General features: G+C 42.0%; 1 protein-coding gene across 4 annotated transcripts in view; it reads right to left on the reverse strand.

Annotated features, from left to right (window-relative positions):
• Positions 1-10,713, reverse strand: part of steap2 (STEAP family member 2, metalloreductase) — a 33,181-nt gene extending 22,468 nt beyond the window's left edge. For 3 of the 4 annotated variants that reach the window (XM_075452576.1, XM_075452574.1, XM_075452577.1), the window contains exons 1-5: positions 10,607-10,713; positions 8,793-9,243; positions 5,038-5,204; positions 3,601-4,128; positions 492-656 (exon numbers count right to left, since the gene is read on the reverse strand). In XM_075452576.1, the coding sequence (XP_075308691.1) occupies positions 492-656; positions 3,601-4,128; positions 5,038-5,204; positions 8,793-9,186 (1,254 nt within the window). In that variant the 5' untranslated portion in view covers positions 9,187-9,243; positions 10,607-10,713. Of the gene's footprint in view, positions 1-491; positions 657-3,600; positions 4,129-5,037; positions 5,205-8,792; positions 9,244-10,341; positions 10,452-10,606 lie in introns of those variants that run through there. The other variant, XM_075452575.1, reaches the window with a different exon arrangement.
• Between the last annotated feature and the right edge of the window lie 7,346 nt (positions 10,714-18,059).

Below are 18,059 nucleotides of genomic sequence, written 5' to 3' on the forward strand. Positions count from 1 at the left end.
CATCTGAATTGTGCCATGAAATTAGCCATGCTAGGTAATGCTTTGCGACAAGTTTCCCTCTAATTGAAACGTAGGCAGTATTAATTCCTTTCACAAACTTTCTCTTCGCTCATTTTCACGTGGCTTTTGTGTTTGTTGTATGGCAGACTTTTATGCGAGTGCGCACATTCTCCCCCCCCCCCCGCCCCCCGCGCGTATGGTTGCATAGACTATTGGCCTATTGCGTATGCTCCATAAAAGCTTGCATTTTGATAACGCAGATCATCTGCCCCGCCTATTTTCCAGACCACGAGCCGCTACTGAATTTGGCGCTATATAAACAACACTGAATTGAAACATACAGGGTGCCATCGCTTGCTATCAGGTTAATCACAGTAGAGCATACAACTTGGCCAAGCTGATCTTTATCCTAGAACATCACTCGTAGATTCTTGATCAGAACCTCTTTTTTAGTTTTGGTGTCCACCTTTTCTCTTGGTATATCATTTTACCTGTATGAAGCTGAATTCCCTCCAGTTGAGTTTGCTGTTGATTGAAGGAATAGAGGTGATGGCCAGGAGAGACATGAGCCCAAAACTCATTATCCCAAAGGAAACATACATCTCCACCCTCCAGACTTCCTCCTCATTCCATGCATTGTCCACATTAGCATGAACCTGCCAACACAGGACAGGACAAGATTTAGCACACTTAAGAGTCACTCCTTTTTTTATGTGTAGCCAAATAAACCAACACATCATGTAGGAAAAAGGTGAGGTGCTTTCCCCTATGCTCCGCATACAGTTCGAACATGATCTTTACTGAAATGAACATCAGATATCGATAAGGTGTTGCAACAGAGCACAAAGAATACAAAAGACAAAAAACAACACAGCCACATCCTTCGGTTTCGTTCCTCAGTGTGTGAGCCTTCTGTACTCAATAGCAATTTTTTTCTGATTTGACAAGTAATCTATTTTCTTGCAATTTGAATAAAAGAGACATCTGGTTTAATAACGATAATACTAGATCTGCTTGGTACAATTTACAAATAGGCACTTTAAACCGGTCACAGTAAAAGCTGGAAGGGAAAGGGAAGGGACACCAGTTTTGAAGAATCTGCCAAGCCTGGCAAGTGATATCCTAGTTCAAGAAAAACTAACAACATATACCAAAATCAAAAGCTTTATTCTTAACGCAACACATTTATTCAACAAAATGTGAATGTTTAATAGCTTACCAATGTTCCTGTCAACAACTCTAAATTTCTAAGTAAAACTGTAGCAAGGAGTAATAGGACTTTTGATCAATGTTCTGTGTTTTCATTGTAATCTGACACCCTGATTTAGAGGAAAAGCCAGTCAAGTCTTGCGATAACTGAACTTTACAGTGAAGATCCTGAGTGCAAGTCTTACCTTGTCACACCGCGGTGAGGTCAAGGTTTTTTTTTGTCTCGTCTCCATGTCATATTTTGTCACTTCCTGTTTTATTTTGAAAGATTAACTCTCCTCTCGTTTCAGGTCGTTTCAGGTGCCCTTCCTCTCGTGTCCCAGTCTGATTGTCGTATGAATGATTCCACCTGTTCCGTGTTAACCCTGTGTGTATAAGAGTCTGCGTCTCTTTTGATAGTCCTTTATGTTTTCTCCTCCTTTTAGTGGAGTGACTATTATTTTGATAAGTTTCATAGATATACCTCTCTCACTTTGGGAGAAGTATATACATAAAGATAACTTCCATAGCCTGTGCTTATTTCTCTCTTGAAGAGATTAAGATCAACTGCTCCTGATTAAAGCTCGTTTTTGAAACATCATCTCCTGCTTCTGCGTCCTCCGTTCTCTGGGTTTGACATACCTCAGGACTTTGTGATGTTTATAGGCATTTTTACTAGAGTGGCTCTTAAGGCGGTAGCATGGTTGCCGCGTCTGTCACGGCGGTGTCGCACCGTGCCGTCAAAATGACGTATCAGGCCTGGCGCTTCCCTTGAAAAGACGGCGCAGTGCGTTGTCGTGCACCAGTCGATTTTTGTTACTTGGCGGCGCCGAGCACAACGAACTGGATGGACTGGTGTGAGACCAGGCTCAGTGAGGAGGTGCATTTGTACAGACAGCTGTACGAAACTGCAGTGAAACAGCGCAGGGAGCACGTAAAAACCCAAAACTGGTGCACAGAGATGGGCAGAACTTTGGGGAAAGAGGGAGAGTTCTGTAAGAATGTGTGGAAGAAGCTACGGGACAGATACGTGAAGGCAAAGAAGAGGGCAGAGACTCTGTTGATGCCGGGGGCTTCAAACCTTCACCTCTTTTAACTGAATTAAAAAATTAAAATGATCCGAAAACTGCAGCAGTATCATTAATTACAGTATTCCTGCTCTTGACAGCGGCATTGTTTTCTTCTCCACTTTCGTGGTTGTAGAGTAGAGGTAACCTTCACGTAGCAGCGCCACCTCTGTGACGGAGAAAATTGCAACTACTCGCGCAACGACTTGCGCCACTATATAGGGTCCTATGGCGGGCACGAACTCGTGACGTTATCAACACCGCTCGCGCGAGCGGACGCAGCAACCATGCTAGAGCCTTTAAGGGTGTGAGATGGGTGCTAGCATAAGTTAGTATTGAACATTTGTCAGTATCAAGCCTACATTAATCTACAAATGTTCTGACTTGATTGTCTATATAAGTATCAGTGTCTCTTAAGTAGTCATAGACTTGGCATTAAACTACTGCAGGAACTTCCTGATGACTGTATGTCGTCATTGATTTCATTGCATGGTCTTTGCAGCTTGCAATACAGATCTTTTTTTTTTAACCCATTATTTACTGTCAACAGCTCAATAATAGCTAAATAAATCTTTAAGAGAATGACAAGCCAAACAGTGGTGGTCACCAACTGCTGATTACTGGTGATAATTGTTCCTAAAACAGATAACATTTCCAAGCAAGACCTTTGATTTTAATTAAATTATAGTACAATTCACTTATGTTTAGGATATATGAACTATGATTTTTAGTGACAATATTTATAATGGAGGCTGCACAGTGGTGTGGTAGTTAGCACCATCACCTCACAGCAAGAGGGTTCCAGGTTCAATTCCCGGCTGGGGCCTCTCTGTGTGGAGTTTGCATGTTCCCCCTGTGTATTGGTGGGTTATCTGTGGGTACTCCAGCTTCCTCCCACTGTCCAATAACATGCATGTTAGCTTAATTGGTGACTCTAAATTGTTGCTAGGAGTGAGTGTGAGCATGAATGATTGTCTTTGTGTGGGCCTGTGATGGAATGGCAACATGTCCAGGGGTGTACACTGCCTCTTCCGCAATGATAGCTGGGATTTATAATGGTAATTTTTCTATAAATCATTCAGTTTTTGTGGGGAAAAATGAAAAACAGCTAGAAACACAAAAAAACTCATTAATTGTGACACCAACATGCTTTATCCTGATCCAACAATTTCTGGCAGAAGTGTATAGATGCCACAAAAAACAACTACTGATGTTGATTCAGGTTTACCACTAGGGGGCACTATAGTAAATATGTTTTTTTCATGGTATCTTCCTTGCCTTACCAAACTTTTTTTTTTTTTTTTTTACCTCTGTTGGAAAAATTTGTCATATTAGCCCTACTGACCTGCTGGTAGGCGGTGTTGAGCAGTAGATACCTCTCTGACCTCCTAAGAGGAAGACAGAGGCTGTAGAGAACATGAATAGCAGCCAGGAAAAAGCTGATAAGGCCTAGCTGTTTTCTGCTCTGTAGCCAGCCTTCCAGCCAGAGCGGGAAATGTTTGTACTTGGTACCATAGTAGAGCTGGTGGGCAGCTGCCAGCTGGCCAGCTAGGTACACCAGGGCCAAGAGAGTGATGGCAACAGTGGGCAGTGTCCGATTCACTATCTCTATGGGGATCTTGTAGAAGTCACTTTGTCTGTATTTTACATATGGGTGGATTATATCTCTTAAAAAAGAATAAGCAAAAAAGAAGATGGACAGGGCCACAGCACCAAGGACAGGGCCCTTCCAACCAGGAAATAACTGTATTGGGATGTTCTCAATCTCACGGGAAGATGACAAGGTGCCCATATCCACAGGCTGGAAGCTGAGCTGACGGGCTAATTCCATTATCTCCTGTCGAGCCTCTACTGAGTCACTGCAGACAAACACCTATGGAGAGGCAGGATCACAGAGAAAAAGTCTAGTTACAGGGGGGATAAGTATATAGGGAGCAGTTTGGGCAGAATATATCTCCAGTAGACATAAATTGTTGTCCAAAAACAATTATTAATAGGTCATTGTTGCTCTGGATTATTCATTATTATGAAAATACACACATTTCTGAAATTGTTGTCTATTCTGAATGCGTTTTATACCCTGCCATGTTTTCACAAATGCCCACTAGAATACTTTAAACTAAAAAATGTAGTTTAATCCACAGCTTTAAAATGTTGTATCAAATGTTGTTTAACAGCATGCAGTTTAGGGTTTAATTTGTAGTATTACTGGAAAAGAAGTAATGCCTTTAAAAGTCATGTTTTAATTCTTCTGAATTAATTTCTTTCCATGCTACCCACAGAGATTGGAAAAAAAGGCAAAGTTCTATTTCATATGATGGTACTTTTTTAACATACAGTTATTGGCCTCAAAGCAGTGTGAAATGAGGCAAACATTTTTGTTCTATTGAAGTCTCTTGAAAAAAAAAAAATCAAATGTACTTGTCTTTTGCAATGGATGAAAACTTAAAAAATGAGCTGTGTTGACTGATTGACAGTTGACTGACTGATAGATCTTACACACTTTTAATGATTTCATCTTGTCGCACACAAACCAAAGATACACAAGCAAACATGAGAAAGTACATGAGAGAACCACTAGTTAACCTTCACTGTAAGGTTTGAGGGTACAGTTTTATTTCATAATCTGTCACCCTGTGTATATATCTATTATCACCTGACTTAAGGTTTACACTTTGTTAACATAGCGTTACGTGGATAAAACGATTTCCAATCCCAAAAATGTCAGAACTTGTTTTAATTTACCTGTTTCATTGAACGAATAGAATATATTCTATTGTACCTGTGTACTGGCGTCTATGGGGTAGCTCTGCTGCATGGCCCAGGCTGAGATGACGTTGAAGCCTTTGACCACAAGAGACTCTGGCAGCAGTGAAGCCAGATATTCAGCATTAGACTCTGGATACTGGTTAACCCTCCTGTTGTTACTCACATCCACCAGCACCTTCCCTGTAGAACCAAAAAGCAAATGCTTCCTTTTATGTTATTTTCATGATTAAACATTTCTTTAGCAATTCTTTTATATGCAGAGCCTCGATGCTAACATGCAGCAAAATATAGCTCATGTGTTCGAAAATAAGAACGATCTAGTGTTTACATGTAATTTCCTAACAATGTTCATGCATTTACACTCATTGGAAAATGTTGTTGAAATGATCACAGCTTGTGTGTCAGTAATCACAGGTGTAATCAGATATGTTGCAGTGAGCTTCAACTTTGAATGGTCTAACAAAGTCTCTCGAAGGTATGTTTTTCATTGTTCCTAAGAGGAACACCTTATGTTAAAATAAGGCAAGTACTGAGAGGTGTCATGGATTTGAACAATTTGAAACTAAATGTAGGACTTGACAACTTTGAGAGGAACGTGAACTTGAACATTTGAATTCAGTAGTGGGAGCATGTTGATCCCATGTGACCTGAAGGCTACAACATACTCACAGAACTAGAGTTACATCCAGAAACTGCCCCACAACCTCCCAGGGGACAAGCCTGTAAGCTAATACGACATGAAAAGATGGCATTATGCTGCATCTTACAGGCTGTGTTGGACCTCAAAGTGTGATGAGCATGACATTCTGAATGAAATATGCTAATTTACAGGGGTGTTACCTGATGTGTATCAAGATACACACCATACAATACGATTCAGGAATGATACATTTTTAAACAATATGTTTTGGTTCAGGGCTGCACGGTGGTGTGGTGTTTAGCACCGTCGCCTCACAGCAAGAGGATTTCTGGCTGGTATCCCGGCTGGGGCCTCTCTGTGTGGAGTTTGCAATTTCTCCCCATGTATGCGTGGGTTCTCTCCGGGTACTCCAGTTTCTTCCCATCATCCAAAAGCATGTATGTTAGATTAATTTGTGTCTCTAAATTGACCGTAGGAGTGAGTGTGAGCGTGCATGGTTGTTTGTCTCGTTAGTCTCTGTGTGGCCCTGTGATGGACTGGTGACCTGTCCAGGGTCTACCTTGACTCTCTACCCTGGGATAGGACCCAGCCCTCCCACGACCTTGAATTGGATTAAACGGGTATGGGAAATGGATGGATGAATGTTTTGGTTTAACACTGACGTTCACTTTTCATTCTAATTTTAAAATAAGCCATTTCCATAAATACAGCAGGCATCTTTAGGCGTCTTCAAATAAATATTTTTTGAAAAAAAAAAGAAAAACATCATGGAATCAGAGAGTATCTTTTATGTATTTTTATGTAGATATAAATAACACTTTTGATATTTGTTGTTTGACTTGGTCTTTATTCAGATATTGAAGTGTTGCACACATCTGCGGGGAAAATACTGTCTTCTCTATCCATTATCATGGCTCTACTGTATGTAGAGTACTGTGTTACCAATACCGTCACCCTAAACCACACAAGTGGCAATAGATGTTGTAATTACCTTTTACTTTGTAGAGGTGTGGAAAAGTTGTCGTGGGAAAAGTCTGTAATATAATGGCTTGCGATAGCAGTAATAGCATTGTGATTCATCACAACATCTCATTGGGTGAGTGTTCAGATTTGTTATGCTTTTGCTATACTTAGTCAATGCTCTGCACACCTTTGTCCAATTTTCAATGCAGCTGATCAAGGTTCAGAACCTAGCCTGTGGCCTTTTGCTACATTTCATCCTCTTCTTTCTGTGTCCACTTAACTGTCAGCAGGTAAGCAGTTTAAATGATGTGTAAACTATTTAGAGCAATTCTGTCATTTTCTGGCATGCTAATGGTGTGGAACCACTCTTAAGTTTTACTTTGATGTTGATAAAGAAATTATGTTGTGACTTTGTGTAGCATCTATAGCAAAATTGTCATTAACTACGTTTAAATATACATTTAAACGTAGTTAATGACAATTTTGTACATTTAAATGTAGTCAATCCAATCCTGCTAGTTTAATTTTGGACTGGATTGCAGGAGTCAGCTCTACACAGCAGGAGTACGATGCTGACCAGCAAAAGAAAAAAGAAAAGAAAAGAAAAATCAATCTTCCTGCTTTTTATCTGCAAGTTGTTGCTGTCAGTTCTTTAGGACCTCAATGTGAGATGCTACAGTCTGTAAATATTTTCAAGGTTCAAGACTTTTAGAATCACCCCACTATTTAGAGCAGACTGATGAATCTAGCATTGTAACATGAAAGGCTTTTTAGTTCAGACAAAACACAGTAATGGGGATATTTTTAAAAGAAAATGCCTGCTTGTTTTCAGTTCTCCATGGGCATGGCTACTTAAAAACAAAAATATGCAGAATTCTAAAATCTAAAATGTTGTTTATTGCTGTGGATGACATTCATCTGACATACAGATGGTAAATACCACCAAAAGGGGTTTATATTTCCACAGCGAATCTTTTATTTTTGTACGGTAAATTTAGGCTGGCGTGAAAGTTCGATCACATGCCAATCAGGACCAAAAACTATGGGTTGATCTGGTGTCAAGCAGATTCTGCTGAAATAAACCAAATAAATCTTACTGCAATATTTTTTGTGAGAACATATATGATTTTAGTAAGATTTTAAATGCTAAAGTATTAATTATCCCATCTGTCTGCTATTAGTCGGGATGAAAAAATAATCAAATTTATGCCGTTTTATGTAATTTATACTTTGTTACTTTAATAATTTAGTGTTTGTAAATTTTCCCTACTTTGTGAAAGTTGCTATTATTTTGGTATAATATAGAAATTGTAATCTGCTAAACTCTTAAAAATTAGAAAAAACAGTGTTAGCAAGGAAACACAGGTATGCTTGGAAATCAGCTGACTCAAGGTGGAAACAGTCAGTCAGGAGTCAGATGGGTTGAAGACTATGTCTGTGATCAAGATTGTTAAACGTGTGTTAGTAAAAGAAAAAGTGAGCTGTGGACAACCTTGCAGGACAGAGTCCCGGATCCCCCTAACAAAATAATGTATGCATTTGGTTGGTGTTTTCCCATTAACGGCAATCAGAGCTGGAGTCGAAAAATATTTATGACCACTACAGCCATTTGACATCAGACTGAATGCCGATTCAACACTTTCCCACTGTAACTAAAAACCAGTGGGTTTTTAACCAATAGAAAAGGAGCTTAAAGCTGCGGTCGGCAACTATTTTTTAGTCATATTAGCTTGAACTGTCATGGGATTCTGGAAGTAGAATATTAAATAGGCTGTTTAGGAAAAATAACGAAATCTGTAGCTCCCTCTGAAGCCTGTAATCATGCTTGCAAAAACCGAGCGCTCCCGGCTGTTTTTAACCAATCAAGTTAAGGTGGAGGACTCCTACCTGTCAATCACAGCTTGTGCACACGCTGCTGAGCGTGAGTCTGCCCCAGCTTGTGTGCGCTCACACTGGTGTGAACTCACGTGCACAACCTCTTCCACAGAGGGGGAGGGGTTTGGGGGGCGATTCGGAGCTTGTTAGAGGTTGGGGGAGGGACCTGAAAGTTGTATCAGTTCGAATTTTCCGACTTTAGACTCGGAATTTTGAAAACCTGCCGACGGCAGCTTTAAATGTCACTGCAATAAAAAAAAAAACTGCTATTATGTATGTGTATTATGTACCTTCCATTAGATGCTTGAGGTCCCACAAAACAGAGTAGTGCTCACGTCGTATTGCCAGGAACACAATGCTAGCCTTCCCTACAGCATCTTCATAGTGTGTCACATCCACCACATGAGGAAATGACTGGGCTGCCATCTTGGGATGTCGGCTGCCCACCACCACACTGAAGCCACAACGTAGCAAACGAGTAGTCAGGCACTTAGAGAAGTCACCTGAGCCCAGGATGGCCACTGTGGGTTGAGCAGGCATAAGACAGAAGGTTCCTGAATCTGTAGCTCTGTTCCTCACTCCATTGGGCAGCATACAGGCCTGAGAGTGATGGAGATGGTGGGAGGAGGAAGCTGTGAGAAACAGAGGACTTCTGCTACATCCCATCATAGAGATAGAGTCCATCCTTCCTTTCTGTTTACTTCCGCTTCTGGTTTGCTGCTTAGAAATATTTCAGTGGGGCTAAGGGAGGTAAAAGACAGGAAAAGAAGGATAACTTTTAAAAAAAATCTTTAGATCCATCACAAAGAAATCAATTAACCATATAATCATCAGACTGTGATGAATCCAAAATGAAGCATCATAAGGTCAAATCAAGTGGATATTCTTGTTCTTTATATGTTTTTTTTTTTTTTAATTTCTTAAAATCATTTTAGTTTAATATTCCCTTAGTTTTCCTGGGCAGTGTTTTCTTGTTAACTTGCAGTGGACATATATTTCTTTGTGATTTTGGAACACACCCACAAATCAAATTGGATAACTAAGCCTTGTATTAGTTTATTCTGTAGTTCTACACTCTTTCAGTTCATAGCAATTTCGCATTCGCTTCACTTTCTTCATCCTCCTCACTACTTCCGCCACGACCACGTTCTTCCTTAAAAATGTCCATACATTTTTTAAACCCACTTAATCCAATTCAAGGTCAGGGATGGCTGGAGCCTATCCCAGCTGAAATTAGGTGGGAGGCAGGGTACACCCTGGACAGGTCAGCAGTCCATCACAAGGACACACAGAGATAAACAACGCTCACACTCACTTCTAGGGTCCATTTAGAGTCACCAATTAACCTGATATGGATGTTCCTGGACGGTGGGAGGAAGCTGGAGTACCAGGAGAGAACCCACGCATAAGCAGGGAAAAAAGACAAACTCCACACAGAAAGGCCCCAGTCAAGATTTGAACCAGGAACTGCCTTGCTTTTGAGACGACAGTGTTAATAAAATCACCGTGCAGCCCTCCTTAAAAATTTGCTGTGGAAAAAATATTGTCCTCTATGCCACCCCAGATATGCTCATCAGCACTGAATAATAGGAGTTCCACAAAATAATAAGAATGTAAAATAAATGAGAAATGGAAATATTCTTATAAATTATTTCAATGTGATTCACTTCAAATTGTTTTCTTTCACCATATTGTTTAGCCATTTATCTACTATGTGTACTCCTCCACCTGAAACCCAGACATCTGAAATGTTTCTGTCTGAGACTGTTTGTCCTGTTTTACATAAGAAAGCTCACACACGTCAAACACGGTATTTTCCCGGTGTCCCGCTGCAAATACCCATTTTGTTCTGTCCCGGGATCCGTTCACAAAGACAAGCGTCATCCTCCGTTAAGCATCTGTTTACAGACGCAGTGATCCTCCGAAGGACACGATGTATGTCGAGCCCAAATGTGTGCACCTGTGGCGCTAAAGCATGGCCGCCGCTGCAAAGAGAAGGATCCGCAAAGCACGCAATATGCAGTAGGCTGCATATTTACCGTGAACCGGAGAGTAAAGGGCGTCCACGGTGTACAGCACTGTGTAGAGCGACAGTGTTATTTACCTGTCATGGAGACACACAGGATAACGGTGTCAATGCAGAGAAGCATTCAAAGCACTCGTTTTACTTCGCTCCCCATCTTGCTTGATGCTGCACAGCCCCCTCCTCTCCTCCACTGTCTGGTCCACGCTACCTTTAAGTCCTGTGGGGAAATTCAACTCTTCTGAGTTAAAGCTGCGGTCGGCAACTTTTTTTTAGTCATATTAGCTTGAACTGTCATGGGATTCTGGAAGTAGAATATTAAATAGGCTGTTTAGGAAAAATAACGAATTCTGTAGCTCCCTCTGAAGCCTGTAATCATGCTTGCAAAAATCGAGCGCGCCCGGCTGTTTTTAACCAATCAAGTTAGGGTGGAGGAATCCTACCTGTCAATCACAGCTTGTGCACACGCTGCTGAGCGTGAGTCTGCCCGCAGCTTGTGTGCGCTCACACTGGTGTGAACTCACGTGCACAACCTCGTCCACAGAGCGGGAGGGGTTTGGGGGGCGATTCGGAGCTTGTTAGAGGTTGGGGGAGGGACCTGAAAGCAGTGTTCGAATTACGGGGGGTACCGGGGGGGTCTGACCCCCCCGATTGAGACTTGATACCCCCCAAATGGGACTAAATTACACTTTTGGGGGGTACTGAAAAAATTGATCTATTATTAAAATCAGGTGTTGAAAATGTCTTGTTACTTAGTATTTTTCAATGTGTACTATGAATAACCAAATAAAATGCGTTTTGGAACACCCCTTCAATGGACTGTACCACCAGCGGGCGTTTCGCAAGTTCGCAGGCAGCTCGCGCATAGTCCAAAACATCGGCAGCACTGAGATGCAGGGTTTTGTTGCCCGTTAAAAAGATGTTTGAGATGCGAGCGCGTGGATTTAAGGTGTCAAGGTGGGGGTTTCCCGTGATTTGTTAAATGAAACTAACAAATCAGACTAATATTATTTCAACTTTAAAGCACTGAACTTACAAACACTCAAGACAGGTGACCGCCCTTCCCTTTCTCCCATGAGAAAAAATTTAGCCTAGGACTACCTCAGAAGATTTCCATCGAGTCAACATGCACAAGTAATCTCAGTTCAAAGACAGAGGCGGACTGCTCTAATCCAGAATACACCAACCAACATACTTGATGTCAGAAAATAAAGTACAAGGCTTCTCATGTGTTTAAAGCACAATTGGAATAATATCATTTAACTAAGTTAGAAGAAGGCAAATGGACAGTGTGACTCCACCAAGCAGCAAGGATAGCTGTGTCTAGCAAGGAGGCAAAAAGGATAGCATGCCCACAAAGAGGTAGGAAAAATGGGATTCCTTACCATATGTCCGCCGTGACAAATATAGGATTAATCATAATTTTGACTGTGTTTGAAGCCATTTCATGTAGCAGCTAGCAGTATACCATGACTACTAGCACCACGGGGCTGTCTGATAGCACTTTTCAATCTCAAGAAAAGCGCACACTGTTTACAGCGGACATTACAAGCTATGTTGAATTTGGCAGTTGTAGTCTGATAATTTACAGCTTGATTCTGTATGCGTCATTGGGTTCACTTTGCTGATTGACATTTCTTGATTGCGTCTCATGGGCACTACATAATGTAGGCTAGTTGCTAGTTTGCTAGTGGGCTTTTGGTAAGCCATACAGCTGTTTGAAGTTGGGTCGTTGCTAGGTTTAATATTTATGTATTATTCTGCATGTGTTGGTTCTGCTGCTGTGCTTGTTGCTAACTGGAAAGTTAGCAACGTCCTGCTGCAGCAACGTGTGTGAGACAAACTTTGGCTAGGTGGTTGAACTTGACAGTGCTGCGTGCAGATTTGAGCTGAATTCACCTGCGCAGCGCGGATTTTGCTAGCCTGGGTGCCAGCCGAACTTAGCCCCGCCCATAAAAGTTTTGGTCGGGAAGTTCGGTCTGGCTCTGCTCAGTTGGGAAATTATTATGCCCGACCAAGAATTGGTCGGACCAATCAGATTGCCAGGGCGGGCTTTATACGATGACGGACAGATGATCAACAGGGATATTATCGACTACGTCACTAAAGAGCTGAACATGGCTGCCGCTGGAGAGCTAGGGTGTGTAGATTCTGCCATCGAGTCTGTTCTACAGGATCTCCACATTGCATTCATTTTGAAAGACGAACAGAGGAATGCGATAAAGGCTTTTATCGATAGAAAAGATGTTTTTGCCGTCCTTCCTACAACAAGTGTGTGTTGCTTAATCTACGTCACATACTACGTTGCTCTGATTGGTTGTAGGTCTATTCAATTGAGCGAAGAGGCATTTTTTCTCCTGGTTCGGTTGAAACACGCCCCATACTCAAATCTCTATTGAGCGGTATCAGACTCACATTCTGACTAGAATCGTGAGTATGACGTAGTCAGGCTAGGATTTTGCAGGGTTGCCAGATGATTTCCAAACATGCTCAAACCCTGCCTGGAGGCACTAAATCTAAACTAAACCAGTCTAAACTGAATTCTAGTTATTTCTAGGGCCATAGAGCCATATACAGATACAGAAAAACTCGCCCAATACCCATTTTTACCCGCAGACGGGTAAGGGAGTTTGCAAATGATAACGTATTGTTGTGTTTGCATATCATGATATTATCATGATTTTTTTTTTTTGTGGGGGGGGGGTGACGTCATCAATTGATCCGCAAAAAAGTCCGACCCCCCCAGAAGCCCGGTGGATAATTCGAACACTGCCTGAGGGTTGTATCAGTTCGAATTTTCCGACTTTAGACTCGCAATTTTGAAAACCTGCCGTCGGCAACTTTTTTTTAGTCATATTAGCTTGAACTGTCATGGGATTCTGAAAGGATAATATTAAATAGGCTGTTTAGGAAAAATCCCGAATTCTGTAGCTCCCTCTGAAGCCTGTAATCGTGCTTGCAAAAATCGAGCGCTCACGGCTGTTTTTAACCAATCACGTTAGGTTTATTATTGATCTATTATCTGAGCAGAACAGTCACCAACCACGTCTTCCATGCTGAGCGTGAGTCTGCCCCCAGCTTGTGTGCGCGCACACTGGTGTGAACTTACGTGCACAACCTCGTCCACAGAGGGGGAGGGACCTGAAAGTTGTATCAGTTCGAATTTTCCGACTTTAGACTCGGAATTTTGAAAACCTGCCGAAGGCAGCTTTAATTGTTGGCAGCCGCAGCCGCAGCCGCTGTATTTGGGCAGGATATGGGCCGCCTTCCACACCCCCAACCTTTCTTTTAAAGATAAAATATAGATAATCATAAATAATAGATAAAATATTTATTTCAACTTCAATCACAGTGGGAATCGTATTACATCATATTGTGGCTTGTGACGGACTTTGCGAGTGGAATCTGTTTTTATTTTCGCTGAAATATAGCCTACCTCCAGTGTGGCTGCTTAAAGGGGAACTCCGGGGCATTTGAAGCGCATTTCCATTGCTAGAGGTTGTCAAATACTGATAGTAGGACACAGAGAGGTGCAAATCTGCGCTCCCTGTGTGGAGATCGCACTGTGTTCAAGTATTTAAAACATTAAAACAATATTACTGGGCATGTATTTTTGTAATGTTTTAAATACTTGAACGCAGTTTTTCTAGAGAAGATAATTGTTTTGTATATGTGATTATCGTCCATCGACTCTTTAGGGCTTTCACATGCGCGAGCGTACAAATAACCGGTGAGTTACATGCTGTTTCTAAAGTTGCTTTGTAACGTCCCCATGCCAGTAATGTGAGAACCATGCATATGGTTTTGATGGTAAGGCTTGTGACTTTATTGTCGGATGGTTTATAAAGTGGTGTGACGTTTCTGCAGTGTGCAAGTTGTTGTTTTACGTGGAAGGTTTAGCTCTTGCCCCTAGCCACCATGTATTAGCCTCGCATGACAGGGTGTGCGAACAGCACGATCTCCACACAGGGAACGCAGATTTGCACCTCTCTGTGTCCTACTATCAGTATTTGACAACCTCTAGCAATGGAAATGCGCTTCAAATGCCCCGGAGTTCCCCTTTAACGTTAGATCTATGGCCACTGGCCAGGGCAGATGCCTGGTCTGCCCTCAGCTAAGCCCGGCCCGCCGTCCCTTCTTAGAACTCTCGAGCACATTCTACCAATCAGAATCACTGTAGACCCCTACGTAGCATAATATCATGTTACATTTAGCGCGCCTGTATAGATGCTATTGGGGCAGGTGTATGATCTGCCCTGGACATTGAAAGGACTCAAAGGGTTTAAGAAATATATTACTCCGCCCATCTAGCCAGTGGGAACTTCAGAGCCGCCAAATTCCCCTACAAACTTGTTGGATAAAACGGATAACTATGTCGGATTTGATGAAGGATATTGGCTGTTTAATCCAGATTCATGTTTGTGGTAGGTAAAGATTTTACTTTATAGTTGCTATCTTACAAAGTTTAAGTGATTGTGAACGAAGTCTTTGCAAAATGGGAAACTGGGAGTGATTTAATGAAATATCTTAGCTTGATGAGCAAAGCAATGTTGAGACAGTAAACAATGTGTTGACAGCTTACATGTACAGTAGGTTACTTGTCTGCTAGCTTAGGTTGGAGCACTGTCGGTGTGTGTGACATGCACTGCATGAAAAGAGGGATTTGTGGATGTATGTGGCCCCTTACATGTCCGCATACGTTAAGCCCCTGCATTTGCGGTGGTAAAAGTGAAAACTTGGCCCAAGTTGTCGCAAATTGACCTGGCAACTGCTCCCCCATGCCCCCCTCCCCTCCCCTACTTAGGAGAGCCTTTAATATGTAAATGCCAGTGATCAGGTCAGGAGCTGCCACAGTCATTTTCAAGTGGGGTGGGGTGAGGTGAGGTGGGGGGTGGGCAGGCCTGTTTCTACACGTTCATCACTATCACCTCCAACTCCAGCCAAGTTTGTTGCTGTGTTGTCTTGAAAAAGAAGAGGTGCACGCTGTCTGCTGGTGACAGGTGATACATATCTGTTTTTTTCCTCCCAAACACCTCTTTTGTAATACCGCTTTTTGTGGGCAAAATTCAAGGATTCAAGGATTCAAAGGTTTATTGTCATATGTGCAGTTAGAAACGTGTTTCCCTGAACAATGAAATTCTTTTCTTTGTTGCCCGCACTGGATGTCCAAATGTATAATAATAAAGATAAGATAAAGATAAAATAAGCATGCAACAGCAATATTCTAAAAGGTTTCTTAAATAAAATAGAAATATAGAAATAAAAATATAGAAATCTGGCCTGTATACATAATGTGCAGTAGTGCGCTCAGTGTTTTATTGTATATGGCTTAATTCGGTGTCACAATGGTCACAATATCGCCGAGGTCTTTTCTTTGTCCTTGCAGAGTCCATTTTTGTGTCAAAACAGTGCAAATTGCCAGCTGTGGTCAGACAACATTAAATAGCAAAAGGACGGGAGGTTGTCTCGCGAGTATTCCGTGTAATGACGTATACGCATATGATTGGTGGAGCTTAAAGGATAAGACCGGTTTTTTGACATTGGGCCCTTGATTTCACATTATAACATGATGTTCTACTCACCCCTGCTTGTTGTTTGTCATTTGGAGCTGTTCCGAAGATATTCGCGAGGCGTCTAGCTGCTCTCTTGAGATATTCGGCCATGAAACGGTTTCCTATGGGCAAGCTCATACAGGCACAAACTATGCTGTTTATAATTTATTAATTACTCTACACCAGCACTGATAACGTGGAGGTGCGTCGCTTACTTAAAAAAATCCGGGTTACTAATTTTGAATTTTAGCCGAATGAATAAATAGGCAGCAGGTCTGTGGGCTGTCTGTGGCAGTAGCACGACGATGACGTCAGTAACACCCACTTTACGACAAAAAAATCAAAATTACAATAACCCGGATTTTTTTAAGTAAGCGACGCACCTCCACGTTATCAGTTCTAGTGTAGAGTAATTAATAAATTATAAACAGCATAGTTTGTGCCTGTATGAGCTTGCCCATAGGAAACCGTTTCATGGCCGAATATCTCAAGAGAGCAGCCAGACGCCTCGCGAATATCTTCGGAACAGCTCCAAATGACAAACAACAAGCAGGGGTGAGTAGAACATCATGTTATAATGTGAAATCAAGGGCCCAATGTCAAAAAACCGGTCTTATCCTTTAACGGCTCGCATAAGCTCTCGTTCAATCACGTATGAGAAACATTGTGTCGTGCAGCGTAAACAAAAAGTTTAAGGAGCAGATCTGGCGGCAGAAAGGGAGACAGAAATCGCTGAGGTCCCGTGCTGTGAAAACTGACCTGGTTTGCAGAATACAATGGCTGGAAGACGACTTGCTTTCAACTCCCCAGCAACTCTCTGCGGGTCTACAGGTTTGTGTGTTTTTTTCTACTTGCACATGACCATTTGATTGTTTAATTTTAGTCTTGTTGACACTGTACAGCACTTGGGACAGTTCTCGCTGATTTTAAATGTGCTGTATATTAAACTTACTTACTCACTTGCTTACAGGCAGATAAAATGAAAGTCCTGTTGAATGCTATGACCGGAATGTCTCGTATGGTGGCCAGCACTGTAGATACGGTCGTGGAGAGGGTTCTGGAGGGAATCGACCAGAGATTCGCTAGGTTGGAGGCAAGATGGCCGTCGAGAACGGACTGGAGTTACATTCCAGAGAAGTTGAAGAGCGCACCCCCAAGAGAAGGCGGATACAGAATCCGAAAATCGCGGTAAGAGTAGGTTATTGACTGTGGCTTTAGGCTAAACTCAACTTAATTGTGTCCATCACGTGAAAACCAGTGTGAGTTGCTTTATTTAAAAAAATGAATTTCGTGTTTTCAATTTATAGGAAGCAGTTCGCCGCCTGCATAACTCACCGTGGCATTATAATCCAGGTTAAGGGTAAGAATAAGTGAATGTTCTCCCAATATCTAGTTGAGTTGGACCCGATGTTACGTTACGTCAATGCAGTTTTTTTTTTTTTATTAACCATAGGCCTGTTGTTTTTACAGGCTACTGTCACCTCACAATATGGATGTAACGAGTCGCTTGAAGGAGGCGGTGTCAAACAGTCCGAACTTCAGAGAGGCAGACGGGGACACTATCGAGGGTGAGCGGCGCTGACTTTTACCACGGCTCTGGCACTGATACTTTTAAGCACTGGTCATTTTATTCATTCCTCTTGTTTGTTTGTTTTTAGCTGCGTGACGGACCTGTGTGCTGTGCTACAGGCGCGTCTTGAAGCCAACCCGAAATACTCACAGTCTCACCACAGAAGAGTGAAAGAGAGTAAGAACATATACGCTGTCAATATGACTTTTGTTACTTTATAGACAAGTTGTCAATATGCTGTGCATGGATAGACTATGTTTTGATTATTTATTGGTTATTCCAACAGCTCCCAGAAGCCAGCTTCTGATCCAGGATGAGGACGTCTGACAACTCCCGCAGACCCTGCAGGGACCGGAGTAATGCGAAGAATGCGGATTCCAAACGGCGGCGTTTAGGCTTATTGTGTATATTG

Source organism: Odontesthes bonariensis, chromosome 20, assembly GCF_027942865.1.
Source record: "Odontesthes bonariensis isolate fOdoBon6 chromosome 20, fOdoBon6.hap1, whole genome shotgun sequence".
NCBI lineage: Eukaryota > Metazoa > Chordata > Actinopteri > Atheriniformes > Atherinopsidae > Odontesthes > Odontesthes bonariensis.